At 32.4% G+C, this 17,327-nt stretch overlaps 1 protein-coding gene and 1 non-coding gene across 3 annotated transcripts in view; one reads left to right on the top strand and one right to left on the bottom strand.

Moving 5' to 3' along the window:
* The window catches only part of TESK2 (testis associated actin remodelling kinase 2), a 104,878-nt gene that overhangs the window by 13,236 nt on the left and 74,315 nt on the right, over positions 1 to 17,327 (top strand). For both annotated transcript variants that reach the window (XM_032494135.1, XM_032494133.1), the window contains exon 2: positions 5,823 to 6,133. In XM_032494135.1, coding sequence (XP_032350026.1) covers positions 5,912 to 6,133 — 222 coding nt within the window. In that variant the 5' untranslated portion in view covers positions 5,823 to 5,911. The remainder of the gene's footprint in view (positions 1 to 5,822; positions 6,134 to 17,327) is intronic.
* TRNAS-AGA lies at positions 16,308 to 16,379 on the bottom strand. The gene has a single exon. It is a non-coding gene; the product is annotated as a tRNA-Ser (tRNA).

The raw sequence follows: 17,327 nt of genomic DNA, 5'->3' as shown, positions 1-17,327 counted from the left end.
CGCTAGTTATTTGAGTTTGGGCAAGTCTTTTAACTCTCAGTGTTTTAATTTCTTTCTCTTTCAAATGGAGATGATAATACCTACCTAGCAGAGTTGTCATAAAGATTAGAGATAGCACACGCAAAAGCACTTGGTTGAATACATGGCCTATGTTAAATGGTGGCTGCAGTTATTTCCAGAAGCATTTCCGATGAACGTATAGTCTACTTTGGAGCCCTAAAAAAGTTTCTTGATTCTCTGGAAAATGTGGAATTCCTACTTTGGAAAGATAAAATATATAATATTGGATATAGGCTATTTAGTTCACTGACTTTTTTATTGATAGCTTTTCAAATTACTTTCCCCAAAGTTAACTGTACTTTCTTTCTGAAAAATAAATCACCCAAGGTAAGTGAAAATTAGCCTTTGAAAAGACAACCCTGTCTATGCATAAAAGAAAGAAAAACAGTTTTGAACATCCCAGTTTATAAATATTGAAGTTGAGAACACAATTACTAAATAATTTTGGCATTTTGGAAAGACTGCTGAAGGCTGTTTCCTGGTTTAAGAACAAAACTGGTTAAGCTTTTCTAACACAGTGTTTCTTAATGAGGGCATTATTGGCATTTAGGGCAAGACAGTTCTTTGTTGTGCAGGATTGTTCTGTGCATTGTAGGACATTTAGCTTCCCTGGCCCCTGCCCACTAACATGCCAATAGTGCCCACCTCACACCCCCGCCACTGTGACAGTAACTCCTCCCTGACAAGACACTTCCTCCCCCTGAATTTTCACATGCCCCTAAATTGAGAGCCACTGGGACTCTAGATGAGATATTTTAGTGAAGCAGCTCATACTATCATCAGTTTTTATTTAAGAATTCCAAGTTTTTACAAGCTTAAAATTAATTATTCTTGATCAACAATGTGTAGTCTCTTGAATCAGCCTCTTTACAGCGAGAGTAATTGTCGTTTTTTGTTCCCCACAAAATGTATACTTTTAGGGGTACTATTAGTATCAAAATGTAATATTCCATAAATGAGACCAAGAGAGGTAAACCAGAGATCTGAATCAGCATAAAATTGCATACATTTCAAAGATTTTTTCCTGATTTTAGAGTAAGTTATTTTCTGATTAAAGAGAATAGGGTGGGGTTTTAGAGTCTGTTTGTAGGCACCTTTGCTGCCTTTTATGGCTAATTAAAATTGTCAGATTAAAATGAAAGCCATTTGTAGCTTGGTTGGTTTCATTTAAAATGTGGTCATTATGCTGGCCAAGGGAGCAGAGGCTTGGTCTGGAAGTTTTCCCATGTTCAGCACTTCTCCAAAGTGGATTAATCAAGTTCTTACTCCCATGGGGAGGGGCTGTACTTTTCACCACCCACCTCAGCTGTCTAGTAATTAGTATCACTTTAGCATATAATACGGGCTTTACAACTAAATATCAGTGTTTGTCAGGAGTGCTTTTATATTTTAAGTTTGTGGACTTGAATAAGTTAGGCTATCCAAAAATTCTCCCAATGTTTTTAGTCTAAGATATAAATACTCCTTGGACCAAAAACTATAGTAGAACCGTTGCAGAATAAAAGTTTGAGAATTCAGAGACTTGGCTTGCACATTGGGATGCTATTTATTTGCCAAATTGTTTTCAGTTTTCTTGACTTAAGCCTACTGCACAGCTGTTAAAATTTTTTTGTTAAAAAAATTAAATATAGAAAAGAGTACAATATAATACCACTCAGAATTATTAAATACTAGTTAATGGAAAAAATAACAAAATTAGCAAACATATTTTGTGTTGTTTGTTATAGATTTATTTTTTAATGGAAGGAAACAAAATATTTTTGCTATAGTTGAAGTCTCCTTTGTTTCACTTCCTTATCTTATTTCTCTTTCCCACCAAGACTTTCTAGCTCATGCTTTTAGACATTTACTATAAATATGTATTTTTGAATAATAATGAATAATAACCAATAAGACTTGAGTGCTTACTGTTGGCCAGGCACTGTTCAATTAATCAATAACCCTATGGTGATTGTAAGGATTAAATGAGTTAATACATATAAAATGTTATAATGTAGATATTATTTTCATTTCCATTTTACAGACAGGGAGCTGGGGATGTAGAGGGGTTTTAAAATAATGTGGCCAGGTTCATATAGCTACAAGTTACAGAGCAAGGATTTGATCCCACATTTGTTCTAGAGGCTGTATGTTTAATCAGTGTGCTATCCTTGCTTGTCTATAATATATATTGCTTTGTATATTTTTAAAACACTTTTTTCAGTTAAAATGATAGGGATAGTTCTGCAGTTTGGGGGGTAATATTTTTAGCTTAAAAATTTTTTTTTACAATTAAAAATTTTTAAATTTCATTTTGGGGGGAGGTAATTAGATTGTTTGTTTGTTTGTTTATTTAAATTATTTATTTATTTTTTAGATGGAGGTACTGGTGATTGAACCCCATGCATGCTAAGCACACATTCTACCACTGAGCTATACCCTCCCCGTTGATAACTTCTTAAAAATTGTTTTGAATTCAGTTTTACCATAGTGGTGATACCACTATGATTTGCTTCTCCCCACTCCCCACCGCCAACTCAGTATTGCTTTTAAAATACATCCACATTGCTAGGTAGAATTAAATTCATTGTGAGTACTGTATATTTCATTGAAAAATACACTACAATTTATTTATCTATTGCTCCTATAGAGTAACTTTGGGCTGTTTCCTTTTTCCTCCTCTTATTATATACAATGATGAAATGAAGTAAAACATTTGTTCAGGTCTCCTGTGCTTGTATGCAAGAGTTTCTATAAGCATATGCCTTAAAAAACACTTTTCCTTCTCTTGAAAAGTGCTGTGAGCCAAGATATAAAGTTAGTTGTTTTTTCAAATAATTTTTCAAAATTTTGGTCTATTGTGCACCTTGTAACAGACAGTTACAGTTGCAATCAGTTATTCCTTACCTGACATAAAATTTGACCTGTTGAGCTGCAATGGTCAATTCTGTCTTCCAAGCTTGCCGCCTCCAGGGAACCCTTGAGGGTACTGTGGAGGTTAATAACATATTTCACTCAAAATGAAATATATTAAAAAAAAAGAAAAAGTCAGTAGATGGCAAGCCTATCAAATTGCTCAGTTAATTTAGGAAGTAACTATGTTTTATATGTTTAGTTTTAACTTTAGTATCTTGTCTAGACCTCCCTTGGTATCCACAGGGGATTGGTTCCAGGACCTTCCTATGGATACCAAAATCTGAAGATGTTCAAATCCCTTATATAAAATGGCATAGCACTTGCATATAATTTATGTACATCCTCCTATATACTTTAAATCACCTCTAGATTACTTATAATATCTAATGCAATGTAAATACTATGTAAATAATTGCTTACATGTGGCAAATTCAAGTTTTGCTTTTTGGAACTTTCTGGAAATTTTCTTTTCCTGAATTTAAAAAAAATTTTTTTTATTGATTTATAATCATTTTACAATGTTGTGTCAAATTCCACTGTAGAGCACAATTTTTCAGTTATACATGAACATATATATATTCATTGTCACATTTTTTTCTCTGTGAGCATTCCTGAATATTTTTGATTTGGGGTTGGTTGAATCTGTGCATGCAGAACCTGGGATATGGAGGGCCCACTGTATTTTTCTAAAGTTAAGTTTCTTTTTCTTTTCTATCTCTGTCTAAATTGCAATCAGCCTAGCCTTCCTCTGCACTCAAGTCCTAGTCCTCTTTTCTATGCAGAAGACTAGCTTAATTCCTTACAACTCTCATGGTGGAAAACACTGAACTAAGTAATAATGAAAAGGGAAAAGCTTGAGTTTTGGTGCTGGGTGGACCTTGATTCCAGTTCTGGTTCTACCAGCTCTATATCCTTAGGCAAGTTCCTTAACCTCCTGAGCTGACATTACTTTTTCTGTAAAATTGGAATCACCTACCTTGGTGGTATGTTTTGAGGATTAAATGAGAAAATGCTTGTGAAATTGTTGGTGTTTTTTTTTTTAAAAGCTATTAATATTTCCCTTCCCTACTGTAGAGTATCTTCAACTCTTACTGTACATAAGAATCACTGATGAACTTAGTAAAATTTCCAGGCCTCACTCCAAGAGATTCTGATTTAGTAGGTCAAGGTTGAGACCCAAGAATCTGGGTTTTAAACGAAGTCCTTGGGTAATTTTGGAGCAGATGATCAACAGACAGATTTTTAGAAATGCACTATCCTTGATTCCTGGGGTCTAAGTTTAGCTTTGCTAGTAAGTAACTTAAAACTATGGACAAATCATTTTCACTTTCTGATCCTTATGTTTCCTCAAATATGAAGTGAACTTTTTGGTCTCAATGGCTGTACAATTAAAAAATTTTTGGTCTTATAATGTTAAATTTTTGATCTGGTGATCTGTTGCCACTTTTTGACAGAGGTTCAATAGAGGTACTTAAATGTTTTATTTATTCTTTCTTCTGTGAAGACTCTGGTGAAACTTGCTTAAGCAAAAAAATTTATTTATTTTAATGATACGGGGATATCTCATGGACCCTTAAGCCAGGATGCAGTTAGGCCTCAGGAATCAGAGATTATTAAGAGTATGGACTGGAACAATGGAATTCAATTAGGAAAATCAAGAAGTTCTCACTGTCTTTTTTTCTTTGCAAATTGGCCTCCGTCCCTTGGCTTTTTCTGCCTTCCAAGCTGCATGGTAGAAAATGGCCATGGCCAACAGCTTCTGAGTTTACATGGCTTCCATTCTAGAGAGCAGCCAGACTGAGGCTGGAATATCTTTTTTTTTTCTTTTTTTCTCTTTTTTTAGTATATGTGCTGCCTAAGCGAGTGCGAGGTTGGAATATCTTAATTCCAATTCCAAATTGCCAGGAAAGGGAATATGATTGGTCCATATTGGGTGGAATACCACCAACTTTGGTCATGGCTAGGGAAGCAGGGTCATATTGTAAAAATGGCCCTGGGAGCCCTGCTACTAATTTTCCAAGATGAAAGGTGGTAGAGATAGTGTGGGTTAGGTATTCACCACATTTATGAAAGTTTTTCACTAATGTAGAATCACAATGTTGTATTTCGTATAGGACTCTTACAGTTGATTCTTGTGGAAAAAAGTAGAAGTAGGGAGCTACAGGTTAAAAGAAAAAGTGGGCTTGTGTTTTTATTCTTATTCATGTACCAGATGGAGTGGAGCCTTCTATAGTCACTTCTTTTGGACTGTACTGTTTAATCAAGAGTGGATTTTTAAATTGCTTTTGGATATAATTGTCTTTAAAATTATGTAATTTTATAGTATAAGATATTTGTCATCCTTGTTTTATGTATTTGGACTTAATGATTTTTCAGATGAGGAGAAAATTACATGAAGGGCATTGGCAGGGCCATAGGCTTTTGAGTCAGATAGTTTTGTATTTTAATATTATCTCTGCTGTTTAGTGACTGTATGATTACTTGACCTCTCTGTGAAATGAGCACAGTAATCCTTGTATCATGGATTATTTGAAAATCAAATGACATGACATATGTATGACTCTTATACTATATTTCCTAGATAGTAGGTGCTCAATGACTGATAGATATTATCATTGTTACTTTGTTTTTTAGAATATAATTGATGATCTTCATTGTATTCTACTCATGTTAAAGACTGACTATATGTTGGGCTTCAAATATATCAGTGTTTTTCGAAGGTAAAGGCATAAAGTGTTTTTTAGTTCTGAAAATCAGAAACTAGAATATGAATGAGGGAATATTTTTACATTGATAGTTCATTGGTTTGCATATATTTATTATTCATTAATAGTTTTAATGAAATATCGTTTTGATCTCTTGTTTAGTGTCAAACCGGAAGAGAAGTAAAATTCAACAAAAATTTATTATGTATGGAATTCGTTCTTAAAAGAAGAAAAAGGTGACTATTAAGACTATGGATCGGAGCAAACGGAATTCAATTGCAGGATTTCCTCCACGTGTGGAACGTCTTGAAGATTTTGAAGGAGGTGGTGGAGGGGATGGGAACATGACCCAGGTGGGAAGAGTTTGGCCATCTTCATATCGAGCTCTTATAAGTGCCTTTTCCAGACTGACGCGTTTAGATGACTTCACCTGTGAAAAAATAGGGTCCGGTTTCTTCTCTGAAGTGTTCAAGGTGAGTGATGCCTCAGCTTTTCTCATATTGTCTCGTTGATGGTCTGCTTCGCTGCAGAGTTGACAGTTGTGTTTAATTAGGACATAGGCTTTGCCTAGTCAGGGTGCTGTGGATCTTGAGCAGTGTTCTAAACTGTCCTTTCAAGCTATTAATAACTTGTAAGATACTTTATTTATGTTAATTATAAAAATAATACATGCTGATCAAAAATTCAAATAATACAGCAGCCTCTTCCACTCCCCCCCATATAGATACATGACATGAATCTACCATTTTAACCATATTTAAGGGTACAGTTCAGTGGTATTAAGTACATTTACAGTGTTGTGCAACTATCATCGTTACCTCTTTTCAGAACTTTTCATCATCCCAAATGGAAACTTTGTACCTATTAAACAATAACTCCCCCTACTACCCTTAGCCTCTGTTAACGTCGTCTACTTTCTCTCTCTATGAATGTGTCTATTCTCTGACCAATGTAAGGTGATACTTTATTGTAGTTGTGATTTGCATTTCTCTGGTATAACGTTCACTATCTTAACCATTGTTAAGGATACAGTTAAGTTGTATTCAATATATTCACAGTTCTATGCACCCAATCTTCAAAACTTTTTCATCTTGCAAAACTGAAACTCCATATCCGTCCCTTCCCTTTCCCCCAAGTTCCTGGCAACAGTCATTCTACTTTCTGTTTTTATGAGTTTGACTAGTCTAGATACCTTATATAAATGAAATCATGAAGTTTTTGTCTTTTTATGACTGCCTTATTTCACTTAGTGTATGTTTAACTTTTTAAGGAACCACTGTACTATTTTCTATAGCAGTTGCGCCATTTTACATTCCCGCCAACAATGTACGAGGGTTCAAATTTCTCCACATCCTTATAAAATACTTTCTTTTTTTTTCTTTAATATTAGCAATTCTAGTGATTATGAAGTAATATCTCATTGTGGCTTCGATTTGCATTTCTTTAGTAACTAGTGATAAGCCTCTCATTGGCTTTTTTTGTTTGTTTTGGGTTTTTTTTGTGTGTTTTTTGGTAGGGGAGGTAATTAGGTTTATTTATTTATTCTTGAAGGCAGTACTGGGGATTGAATCCAGGACCTTGTGCATACTAAGCATGCATTCTACCACTGAGCTATATCCTCTGCCCCTTCATTGGCTTTTTGTGTATCTTTTTTGGAAAAATACCATTCAAGTACTTTGTCCATTTTTGAATTTGGTTTTATTTGTAAATAGGTAAATGTCCCTTATCAAATATATGATTTGAAAATATTTTCTCCTATTCTGTATATTGTCTTTTTAGTCTCTTATGATGTCCTTAGATGCACACAAGTTTTTAGTTCTAAGTCTAGTTTATCTATTTTTTCTTTTATTGCCTGTGCTTTTGGTGTCATGTCCAAGAAATAATTGCCAAATCAACATCATGAAGATTTTCCCCAATGTTTTCTTCTAAGTTTTATAATTTTAGCTCTTACACTTAAGTCTTTTATCCATTTAAGTTAATTTTTGTATATGGTGTAAGGTAAGGGTCTAACTTCATTTATTTGCATGTGGATATTTAGTTTTCCCAGCACCATTTGTTGAAAAACAGTTTTTTCCCCATTGAATGGTCTTGGTACCCTGTCAAAAATAATTGATTTGTGCCTATATGTGCCAGGGTTGATAACTCTTTTAATTTGTATGTTGTGATTATAAATCAAGTTTCTTTAATGTTTATTGGTCACGTATAATTTGTTTATGTTTCACCTGTCTTTTTTCCATTGTTTTATTTTTTAGTTCTTTATATATCCCAATAGTATTATTACATGTTACAAATCTTTTGACTTTTTGATATTTCTGTAGTTAGAGCTCTTCATTTATAGCTTGTAGATTTTATATTTTGGTTAAAGGAGCCTCCCTACTGCAAGGTTTTGAAATTATTCTGTTTTCCCTAATGATTTTATGACATTTCATTGAGTTTAAGATACCATTCATTTTAAGATGCACCTGTTGCCAATTAAACGATAACAATTTTCATTAGTTAGACATTATATCTAAAGGGCTTTTACAGATTTTATCAGGCATAGCTTTTTATCATGTCATACTTTTTTAAAAAGGAAGGTGTATTAGAAATATTGGTTAAGACATTCTTACATCCTTTTTAAATTCAGAATATAACTGTCCTGAATATTTTTTCGACTCTGAGGGTTTAATGTCTGTGTGTTTCATACAACATTGTGCTTTCTTTCATCAGGAGTGTGTTGATACATAATTTCTTAAAAGATGACTGCACTGTTGTATGTAGGTGTTTATTTAACCACTGATCACATTCTTCAAGTTGTGATGCACATGGTACAGGTGCCTGAAAGTAATTTTAAGACATCTCAATTTTAAGATATTGAAAGTGTTAGATATAATGAAATATAGTAGATGGTTTTTAATGTTTAATTCATCGTGTGTTTATTTTAGTGTTTGAAATGAGGTATAGACATTTAATTTAGTTTTTTTTTAGATTGTTAGCTAATTATCTAAATACAGTTTTTAAATGTCTTTTTTCCCCTTAGTGGATTGAAATGTCATTTTTAGCATTGAATTCCTGTTTGATCTAACGCTTGAATGGACAGATCAATAGAACAAAACAGAAAATCCAGAAACAGACTGAAATACATATACTAATTTAGTACATGATAAAGGTATTATGTTAAAGCAGTGGAGAAAAAGTGAACTATTCAAATGATGTTGGCATATGTGAAAAGCAGAGTTGGGTCCATACTTTATGCCTTATACCAGGATACATTCCAAATGGAGGAAAAATTTAGCCATCGAAATTAAAATCATAAAAGTTCTAGACCAGAACATGGGAGAGAAGTAATTTAAAAAAATTAATAAACCTTATTTTCTAGAGCATTTTTATGTTCACAGCAAAATTAAGCGAAAAGTACAGACAGTTCCCATATACTCACTGTCCCCACACATGTGCAACCTCCCCTACTGTTGACATCCCACACCACAGTAGAACATTTGTTACAACTGATGAACCTACATGAACCATAAGCCACATCATTATGCTCCAAAGTCTGTAGTTTACATTAAGGTTCACTTATGGTGTTGTACATTCTGTGGGTTTTGATAAATCCCCATTTGGTATCCATCGTTGTAGTATTGTAGAGAATAATTTCACTTCTCTAAAAATCCTTTGTGCTCTGTTTATTCATCCCTCTATCCCCCCTCCAAACTCTGGAAACCATTAGTCTTTTTACTGTCTCTGTGGTTTTGCCTTTTCCAGAATGTCATATAGTTGGAATCAGACAGTATGTAGCCTTTTCATATTGGCTTCTTCCACTTAGTAATATACATTTAAGTTTCCTCCATGTCTTTTCTCAGTTTGATAGCTTATTTCATCACTGAATTATATTCCGTTGTCTGGGTGTACCACAGTCTATTTATCCACTCACCTACTGAAAGTTATCTTGGTTGCTTCCAAGTTTTGGCAATTATGAATAAAGCTTCTATGAACATCTCGTGTGCAGGTTTTTGTGTGGACATGTTTTCAGTTCATTTGGGTAAATATTAAGGAGCATGACTGCTGGATTGTATGGTAAAATTATGTTTAGTTTATAAGAAATTGCCTAACTGTCTTGCAAAGTGGCCATACTACTTTGCATTCCCACCAGCAGTGATTGAGAGTTCCTCTTGCTCCACATCCTTGTCAGCTTTTGGTATTGGCTGTGTTTTGGATTTTGGCCATTCTAATTTGTGTGTAGTGGTATCTCATTGTTATTTGAATTTGCAGTTCCATAATGGCATATGATGTTGAATATCTTTTCATTTGCTTACTTGCTATATATATTTTTTCTTTGATTGGCTATCTGTTTAGGTCTTTTGCTCATTTTTAAATTGGGTCATTAATTTTCTTACTGATGAGTTTTAAGAGTTCTTTTTCTATTTTGGGTAACAGTCCTTTATCAGATATGTATTTTGCATATATTTTCTACCAGTCTGTGGTTTGTCTTTTTATTCTCTTGACATTGTTTTTCACAGAGCAGAAGTTTTAAATTTTAATGAAGTCCAGGTTATTAATTCTTTCATGGATCGTGCCTTTGATATTGAATCTAAAAAGTCACTGCCATACCCAAGGTCATCTAGATTTTCTTCTATGTTATCTTCTAGGAGTTTTATAGTTTTGCACTTTATATTTAGGTCTGTGATCCACTTTGAGTTAATTTTTATGAAGGTGTAAAGTCTGTGTCTAGATTCATTTTTTTGCATGTGGCTGTCCAAGTGTTCCAGTCCCATTTGCTGAAGACTGTCTTTATTCCATTGTATTGCATTTGCTCCTTTGCCAAAATACTAGATGACTAGTATTTATGTGGATTTCTGGGCTCTGTTCTCTTCCATTGATCTTTTTGTCTATTCTTTCATCAGTACCACAGTGTCTTGATTATTGTAGCTTTATAATATGCCTTGAGGTCAGGTATTGTCAGTCCTCTGACTTTCTTCTTCTTCAACATTGCGTTGGCTATTCTGTATTTTTTGCCTTTCTATATAAGCTTTAGAATCAGTTTGTTGATATATACAAAATAACTTGCTGGGATTTTGATTGGAATTGCATTGAATCTATAGATTCAGTTGGGAAAAACTGACATTTTGACAATATTGACTCTTGTTATTCATGAACATGCAATCTCTCCATTTATGTAACTCTTTGATATCTTTCATCAGAGTTTTGTAGTTTTCCTCATGTAGGTCTAGTACATATTTTGTTAGATTTTTACCTAAATATTTTATTTTGGGAGTTGCTAATGTAAATGGTAATTTATTTGTAATATCAAATTCTACTTGTTGATTGCTGGTATTTGGACATAATTGACTTTTTAATACTAAACTTGTATCTTGCAATCTTATAAAAATTGCTAATTAGTTTCAGGAATTTTTTGGTTGATTCTTTAATATTTTCTGCATAGATGATGTCACCTGTGAACAAAAGCAGTTTGTATTTCTTTTTTTAAATTTTACTTTTATATAATTTTTTTATTTCTTAAGTTTTGATTTCATGTAATATTTTTTGTTAATGGAGGTACTGGAGATTGAACCTAGGACTTCATGCATGCTATAAGCATTTGCTCTACCAGTGAGCTATACCCCCACCCCTGTATTTCTTCCTTCCCAATCTGTATGCCTTTTATTTCCTTTTCTTGTCTTATTACATTAGCTAGTTATAAGACAAATAAGTACTTGGGATGTAATGTTCATGATAAATATAATTAATATTGCTGTATGTTTATATGTGAAAGTTGTCAAGAAAGAAAATTCTAAAAGTTCTCACAAGGAAGAATTTTTTTTTTCTATTTTTAAAAGTATGTGTCTGTATGAGATGATGGATGTTCACTAAACTTATTGTGGTAATCATTTCATGACGTATGTAAGTCAAATCATTATGCTGTACACCTTTAAGTTATACAGTGCTTTATGTCAGTTATATCACAGTAAAACTGGAAGGGAAAAAAAAGTAAGGTTCAGAGTATTGTATTTGATATGCTTCGTTTTCTTAAAAGAGAAAAGTATTTGATTCTGTAATCATAAAAGAAACATAAGAGAAAGTAAGACTAGTAGTTACTTATGGAGAGGGGTGGTAGGAACTAGGCAAGGTTCTTTGGAACTTTTCAGTGTGTGTATGTGTATATATAATTATTTAATTAAACTTGTACTAAGTATTCTATTAAATCAAGAGAGAAACTAAAACAAACTCTCAGGCACAAATCTTTTTCTGAACACTATTCTATTCCATTGTTTAAATCTGTCTATTTCTCTGCCATACCATTTTGTTTTAAAATGTTCTTCTAAGTCACATTGGGTACTCATAAATAGATCTTAAGTATAATTTTAAAATCAGTTAAATTTCATGAAAACTTCTCTGGGATTTTTATTGGAAATATATTAATTTTAGAATCAATCTGTGGAGAATTGACATCTTTAACATAGTGAATCATGTTTTCCAGAAACATGGTATGTTTCTCTATTTAGATCTTTTATGTCTGTGGTCAGTATGTTTTGGATACTGGCAATAGAGTTCTTTCCATTAGAACCCTCCATTTTGTTCAAGGCAGTAAGCAGACATAGGTGAGTTACTTTCCCAGCTTCCTTGTAGCTAGAGGTGGCCACATGAACATTGTTCTGAATATTGCAATGTAAATGGAAATCTGTTGGGACTGTGGGAAAGAGTTTGCTTTTCCTGACAAAATGGAAAAGTGGGACTGGTGATTTTCTTTTCTCTTCTTCCTGCCTTGGAACTGCAGTAGTCATCTGGTGATTATGACACTGACAGAATGAGGAAGTCTGAGAATTGTAAAGGAGCCATTTCTGACACCATGGAGTAGCTCAAACAACTGCCTACCTCTGTGCTTCTTGTTATATGAGGAAGATAACCCTTATTTTTATTTAAGTTGTGGTCAAACAGATATCCTTACTTTCCATCGAATGTATTCCTAACTGATCAAGTGAGCCTCTGTCAAGTTTTATTAATTTTTTATTAATAAAACATTTTATTGTTTTTATTAATACAGATCTTACACCTTTTCTGCTGTGCTTAGTCCTAGATATTTTTAGTGTTGCTATTGTGACTGGATTCATATTTTCCATTACCTTCTCCTAATTGGTTATTAGTGGTTTGTAGGAAAGCCACTGATTTATGTATGTTAATGTTATATCTAGCCTCCTTGCCAAAATCTCATTTTAATTTTAACAGATTGTTAGTGGTTGGTCAGTTGATATCCAAAGATTTTCTAAGTAGACACTCATATCACTTGCAAACAATAATAGTTCTATGTCTTGTATTGTCTTTTTAAATTTTTTATTGAGGTAACACTGGTTTGTAACATTATCTAAGCTTCATGTATACAAAATTGTATTTCTTTTTCTGTATACACTACAGCATGCTCACCACCAAAAATTTATGTTCCATCCTTATTTTTCTTTTTTTAACAACTGTTTTTGAGTGTGTGAGTGTGTCATTGCATTGATATACAATATGATGTTGAATAGAGGCAGTTAAGGATTGCAGGCAGTGTTACCATGTTCTATCTTACCAGAATGTTTATTTTATATTTTTTAATATGATGTTGGGGATATATATCTTTTTATATTAAATGGGTAAATTAAACTGAGAAGGTTCTTTTTTATTTCTTAATGAGGATTTTTGTCAGAAAAGATTATTGAAGCTTATCAAAAACATTTTTCATATCTGTTACAGTGATAAAATAGTTTTTCTCTTTTCATTTGTAGAAAATGTGAATACTAAACTCTATTGTTTCACAAAGTATTCCTAGGATAAAGAATATTTGCTTATGATGTACTCTTTCATACACCACTGGATTTGATTTGCTAATATATTATTTAGAATTTATATTCATAAGAGAGATTGGCCTATAGTTCTTCTCATATTCTGTTCAGTTTTGCTATTATAATTGTGCTATCTTCATAGAAGGGGTTAGGAAGCCTTCCAGTTTTTTTTCTTATACTGTGGTGTAGTTCACATTACATAGGAACTTCATGAAATTTTAGAACTTTCCTCTAAAACCATCTGGGTTTGGGGTCTTGAAGAAATAAGTTATTTAGTACTTTTTCAAAAATTCGTTGTTAGTCTTTTCAAATTTTCTTCCATTTAAGTAATTTTTGTTAATTTTATTTTCTTAAGATATAATTAATCTTATCTACATTTTCAGATTTATAGGCATAAAGATGGTATATAATTGACATGACATGTATTTTCCTTCTTGTTTAAGCCTTTTAAAATGTGGACCTCTGTGTCTTCAGGCTGGGAAGTGACTGCACCTAAACTTCATTCTCTTGATTGTAATAAATGAGTAATTTATTATTATTATAAGTCCATGCCTTCTAGGGCTACTGCAAGAATAAATAACATAAACAATAGCTAATGCTCCATAAATGTTAGTTATTGTAGTTTTCCCTATTAATTCAAAATACTATCTCTATCCCATTCTGTATCTATATCTGTATCTATATCTATATCTATATACCTATGTCTCTTTCTGAGGTTTTTATTCTGTTCATTGCTCTGTCTGATTATTCTTGGACCAGTAGAACACTGTTTTAATTACTTCACTTTTATAATTAGTTTCAGTAAAGCTGAGGTGTGCCTCTCCCTCCTTAAAAAAATATTTTTTTTATACCTCTGTTATTTACACCCAAACCTAATTGGAATTTGTGTAATTGGCATTTATATCTGTCTCCTTCCTCTAATATACTTTATTTGTGTCTTCTTTCTATTTTTAAAATCAAACTCAACACAAATTTATTTTAGGCTTCCTTTCAAAGGATTTGCCTTAAAAAAAAAATCAGCTGATGTTTGTTGATAAACTGAAGGCTTAAGAAATAAAGGATTCTGGGGCCTGGGGAGACAGCTGTGAAGTCTCTTTGTCCTACCCCTGTACCTATCCTAGGGAAGTTTGACCCTGTGTTTGCCACCTGCTGATAACTCCACCCTGGGCAGAACCTGACAGTCAGATAATTACCTTTGATTCTGCTGATTATCTTCAGTTGTGTGTGTGTTAGGGTTCACTATTTTCTACTTATATCTTTATTACCTTATTCTGTTTACTTTCTTATTAGATCTATTTTGTTCTTTCTCTGCCTTCTTGAATTTTCTTCTTATCTGTTTTCCCAGTATTCCTTATTTTCTAATACATGCATTTAACCTTTAAAGTTTCCTCTTGATTTGGCCATATCACAGGTTTTTATGTGTTCTCATCATTTCTAAATGTAATTTGGTTTGATTTCCTTTTTAGTCTTAAGAATGAGGTTTTAAAATTTTCACATGGTGAGGTGTGTTTTTTCTTTTTAGTAATTACTTGATATTTAATTTCTAATTTTAGTGCATCATGCTCAGAGAGAATGGCCTATGTGAAGTCTGCCTTTTAAAGTATATTTAGGTTGTGTTTTGGTGTAATACATGGTCCAGATTTTTTTGAATGCTGCAAATGTGTTTGAAACAAAGATGAATTCTCTGTTTTGTCCCATTGCATAAAATTCTATATATCTCTATTAGATCAAGCTTTTGTATTGTGTAATTCAAATGTTACACGGTCTTACTTATTTTGGTCTAATTGATCTATTTCTTTGAAAAAAGTCTGTTAATATTTCCTAATGTATTTATAGATTTCTCCTTGTGTTTCTATTAGTGTGTTATTTGTTTATAGGCCAGCTTTGTAAGGTAGATATTAATAGAAGCTCATGTTTATTATTGGATTGTACACTATAGATGGGTTGCATATTTTATAAATGTTGGTTTTTTATTTTTATCCCATTTTAGCTTTTAGCTTTGATTTCTATTTCATCTGACATCAATATTGCGTACCTTCATCCTCATTGTATACATTTGTCTGTTGTTTTGGTTATTATTTTCCCAGTATGTCTTTTTCCATCTCTATTTTTATTGTCTGTGGTAGTATATTTTTTATGTGTGTCCCATGAAACAGTTTTATATTTAATTTTTTATCCAGAATTAAATTTACCCATAAAGAGACAGATTATAAGCTGTTTACATTTATTGTGATTACTTCTATCTTTGTATTGAATAAACTTAAATGGTAATTTTATGAGTATAGAATGTAGGACAATAGTTATTTTCCTCAGCACTTTGAAACCACTCTTTCTTTTTTTTTTTTTTTTTTTTGTTTCCTCCTTTTTGGACTCACCTTTGTTGTTGCTGATAAGTTAATTCTTAGTCTGGTTGTAACTCCTACTTAGTTAATCAGTCTTTTTTGTTAGCTAGAATTATCTTTTTTCTTCTTTGTTCTATAGTGTTGATTATATTGGTCTAAGGAATTGGTTTATTTATATTCATTTTGCTTAGGATGTGGTTTATTCCTTCAGTTTAAGAACTCATGTCTGTCTTAAATTCTAGAAAATTCTTGGCCATTTTATCTTTTAAAATAATGCTCTTTTCTCTGGTCTCTTAAGATCCCATTATCTTTCATGTCTCTTAATTTTTCTTTCATATTTTTTATTTCTTTGCCTTCTTGTCCTTTTTTTGGAGGGGTGATTCTCAGCCTATTTTCCTATTTACTTACTTTTCATTTGGGGTCTACTGTATTGTTGAAATAGCCATTGAAATTCTTTATTTCAATTGCTGTATTTTTCTTTTCTAGACTTCCTATTTGTTTTTTGTTTTTAATGGAGGTACTGGGGATTGAACCCAGGACCTTGTGCATTCTAAACATATGCTCTACCACTGAGCTATAGCCACCCCCCCATTTGTTTTTCTTAAATAACTTCTTTTGTTTTCAAATATCCTATTCTTGCTTTTCTTTAAACATCTAATTTTGTTAATTTTAATAGAATTTAGTTTTAAAATCACATGTACAAACTCAAAAGGCATAAAAGGTTATTCAGTGAAAAATCATTTACTTTCTTCTGCCCCCCAGTTTTCCTCCCTGGAGGCAACCACTATTTAATGGTTTCTTATGTATCCTTTCAGAGATATTCTGTGGATATATAAACAAATATATATATGTCTGTATGTGTGTGTGTGCATATTTATACATCAATTATCTATTTACTTATGTACTTACCTACTCCGAGGTAGAGGACCACTAGAGTGTGAGTTCTATGAGGGCAGGGACTTTTATCTCTTTTTATCTCTGTGCACTGATATATCCTCAGTGCCTAGAATTTTAAATGGCATATAGTACCCATTTTTTACAAGGTTATTTTTCTTGTATCTTACAGATTTTTAGGACTCTTTTATATCTGTGCTATGAATTTTAGATATTTTCCAAGATTGTAGTGCTTTTTAAGGTAGCTTTTAAGTTTTTGCAATGTAGAAATAGTTCGTTTCTTAATATCTTAATCTTTTAATTTCTGACTTTTATTTCTTTTATTATTTAGAAAGTTTCTCTGCATTCCTATACTGTAAATAAAATTATAACTTTTTCTAATCACTTTTATGGTATCATTACTTATGTTTAATTATTTGATCCATCTGGAATTTATTTTTTTAGATGTCTAGTCAGGTGTACCAGCAACATTTATTATATATTTAATATTTTTATCACTGATTGAAAATGTTACCTTTATTCCATACTGAATTTTCCTAAGTATTTTAGCCTGTTTCTATACTTTATTCTATTGCATTGAACTGTCTATGGATATACCAGTATACCCCGTTATAATAATTTAATCATTACAGCTTTAA

The sequence above is a fragment of the Camelus ferus genome, chromosome 13 (assembly GCF_009834535.1).
Source record: "Camelus ferus isolate YT-003-E chromosome 13, BCGSAC_Cfer_1.0, whole genome shotgun sequence".
NCBI classification, from domain to species: domain Eukaryota; kingdom Metazoa; phylum Chordata; class Mammalia; order Artiodactyla; family Camelidae; genus Camelus; species Camelus ferus.
Note: the sequence above shows the minus strand (reverse complement) of the source record. Positions and strands in the feature narration are given on the sequence as shown.